The sequence below is a fragment of the Cyprinodon variegatus genome, unplaced genomic scaffold (genome assembly GCF_000732505.1).
Source record: "Cyprinodon variegatus isolate N-32 unplaced genomic scaffold, C_variegatus-1.0 Scaffold440, whole genome shotgun sequence".
NCBI lineage: Eukaryota > Metazoa > Chordata > Actinopteri > Cyprinodontiformes > Cyprinodontidae > Cyprinodon > Cyprinodon variegatus.
In genome coordinates this window covers 389,936-391,890 of record NW_015150893.1, presented here as the reverse complement: position 1 = coordinate 391,890, position 1,955 = coordinate 389,936, and the positions used below count along the sequence as shown (strand labels likewise).

At 35.8% G+C, this 1,955-nt stretch overlaps 1 protein-coding gene across 1 annotated transcript in view; it reads right to left on the bottom strand.

The window, feature by feature from the left end:
• Window positions 1-566: 566 nt before the first annotated feature.
• Window positions 567-1,955, bottom strand: part of ak6 (adenylate kinase 6) — a 6,798-nt gene continuing 5,409 nt past the window's right edge. Inside the window, exon 5 of the mRNA XM_015388888.1 lies at window positions 567-1,167. Coding sequence (XP_015244374.1) covers window positions 978-1,167 — 190 coding nt within the window. The 3' untranslated portion in view covers window positions 567-977. The remainder of the gene's footprint in view (window positions 1,168-1,955) is intronic.

The following is a 1,955-nucleotide window of genomic DNA, read 5'->3' as shown; positions in this document are numbered from 1 at the left end:
CAGTAACAAAGTATCTGTACTTTGTTACTTCCCATCTCTGATTATAAGCAACAGCAGATAAAATAGGCAAACGTTAGATTCATGATTTGGTGACAGTTGTCCTCTGTTCACCGTTCACTAATGAATAATTAAAACTTATCAATGAAGTGTTTACAGATTAATAACATATCTAGAAATGTATTACCTGTTAGAGGAGCTGTATTGTAAAGCTTTACCATTAAAAAAAAATATTTTTCAGATAAACAGTTTTTATTTTTGCCAAAAACACTAAAGTATAGTATTTTTTTTTTTTTTATATATACACTTCTAAGGTTTACATTTGTGTGAGCACTTTTGCTGTAATGCTGCTGGAACGCCACAATTTCCCACAATTGTGGGACAATAAAGGGATTTTCTATTTTATTCATTTATTTCAAGATCATTTGAAGTTCACTTTTTGCCATTCTAGAGGTCATATTATCAGAGAGATACTTTAAAAAAAAGAAAAGGCTTGTCAAATAAGTTTTTTGCACAATTGTGTGTCTGTTAACTTCTACATTTCAGGAAAGTAAAAAAGAAAAAAAAAAAAAAAAACACGATATTTTGGCATTAAGAACTTTTTAGTCCCACCGACAGAGAAGAATTTAAAGTTTTAAGTTGATGCAGAATTAATAAGAAGAGTTGCACCAAAGTGCTGCAGAGCAATAATTGAATGATAACATTTCAGAAAATCCAGGAAGCCACGATTTAGTATAAAGAAATACAAGAAACTGAGTCATGATTTCTTCACAGAACACAGAGGAACAGATGATTCTGAAAGAAGGAAGAGATTTCAGTTCCTGCAGCGTCTGTAAACCGGATCAAAGTGGAACCAGAGCAAATAAAACAAGTAGCTTTAAATGGGTTTCTAACAGGACTCGAGTAAACATCAATATTCTTTTTTGAAAGATCTATAAAAATACATCTTTTAGTATAAATTCCTATTAAATCATGAAAGTTTAGTTATGGTCCTTCATCCACTGCTCAGTCCACTGAATTAGCTGCTCAAGGTTTTTCTCCAGGTCCTCGGGGGTATTGCTTGGTAGCTGGTGGACAATCTCCTCGGGGTAGGACTCCATGGCCTCTTCATAAATGGTCTGGAAGATCTCACACTGAACGTTGTCCTGCAGTTTCTTCCCTGTGTAACCCCTGAAAGAAAAACACAGGAACAAATCCAGAGGATGACTTTCTATCCATCAGTAGATCAGATCCGTCCAGTTCTCTGTCCGTCAGTCCGATAATGATTTTCAGAATAAAATCAGCACGGCAGCCTTGTGCACACAAGGATTCAAATGCTTGGTGACATCCAGCAGCCGATCTAAAAAACATTTGATCCCAAAATTTCTGACTAAATGTTTGTGCAGCTGTGCTCTTTAGGAGTCACCCAGTGTTCCCAGTAACCAGACCACTGCTGACCAGAACGTCTGAAATGTTAGAACTTTAAATATACATTCATATGTTTATATTACTGTTTTTATGCATTTTTTACCGTTTTCAAGGCTGCACTTTAAAAAATTTAATTGTCTAGAGCTGTTAACAAAATGTCTTTTTGTTTACACTTCTGTATACAAAATGACAAAATAAATCTGTCTAAGTCTGAGGTTATAGACTCTAAAACATGCCTTTAGCTGACAGAGGGACACACTTAGAGCAGGAATTATACCAAAATTGTAAAAAAAAAAATTACAATTTTTGCATTTAAGATCAAAATAAATGTTTTCTTCTGTCTTTCTGCTCTATCCAAAACTCAAGTGGGAAAGTTTGAGTTTCATATTTTTTTTTATGGGGAGGGGCAGCCTAGTGTTCAGCATCTGTTGCTAAGGGCTCCGTGTTCTGCATCTGATGCTAAGGGCTCCGTGTTCAGCATCTGATGCTAAGGGCTCCGTGTTCAGCATCTGATGCTAAGGGCTCCGTGTTCAGCATCTGATGCTAAGGGC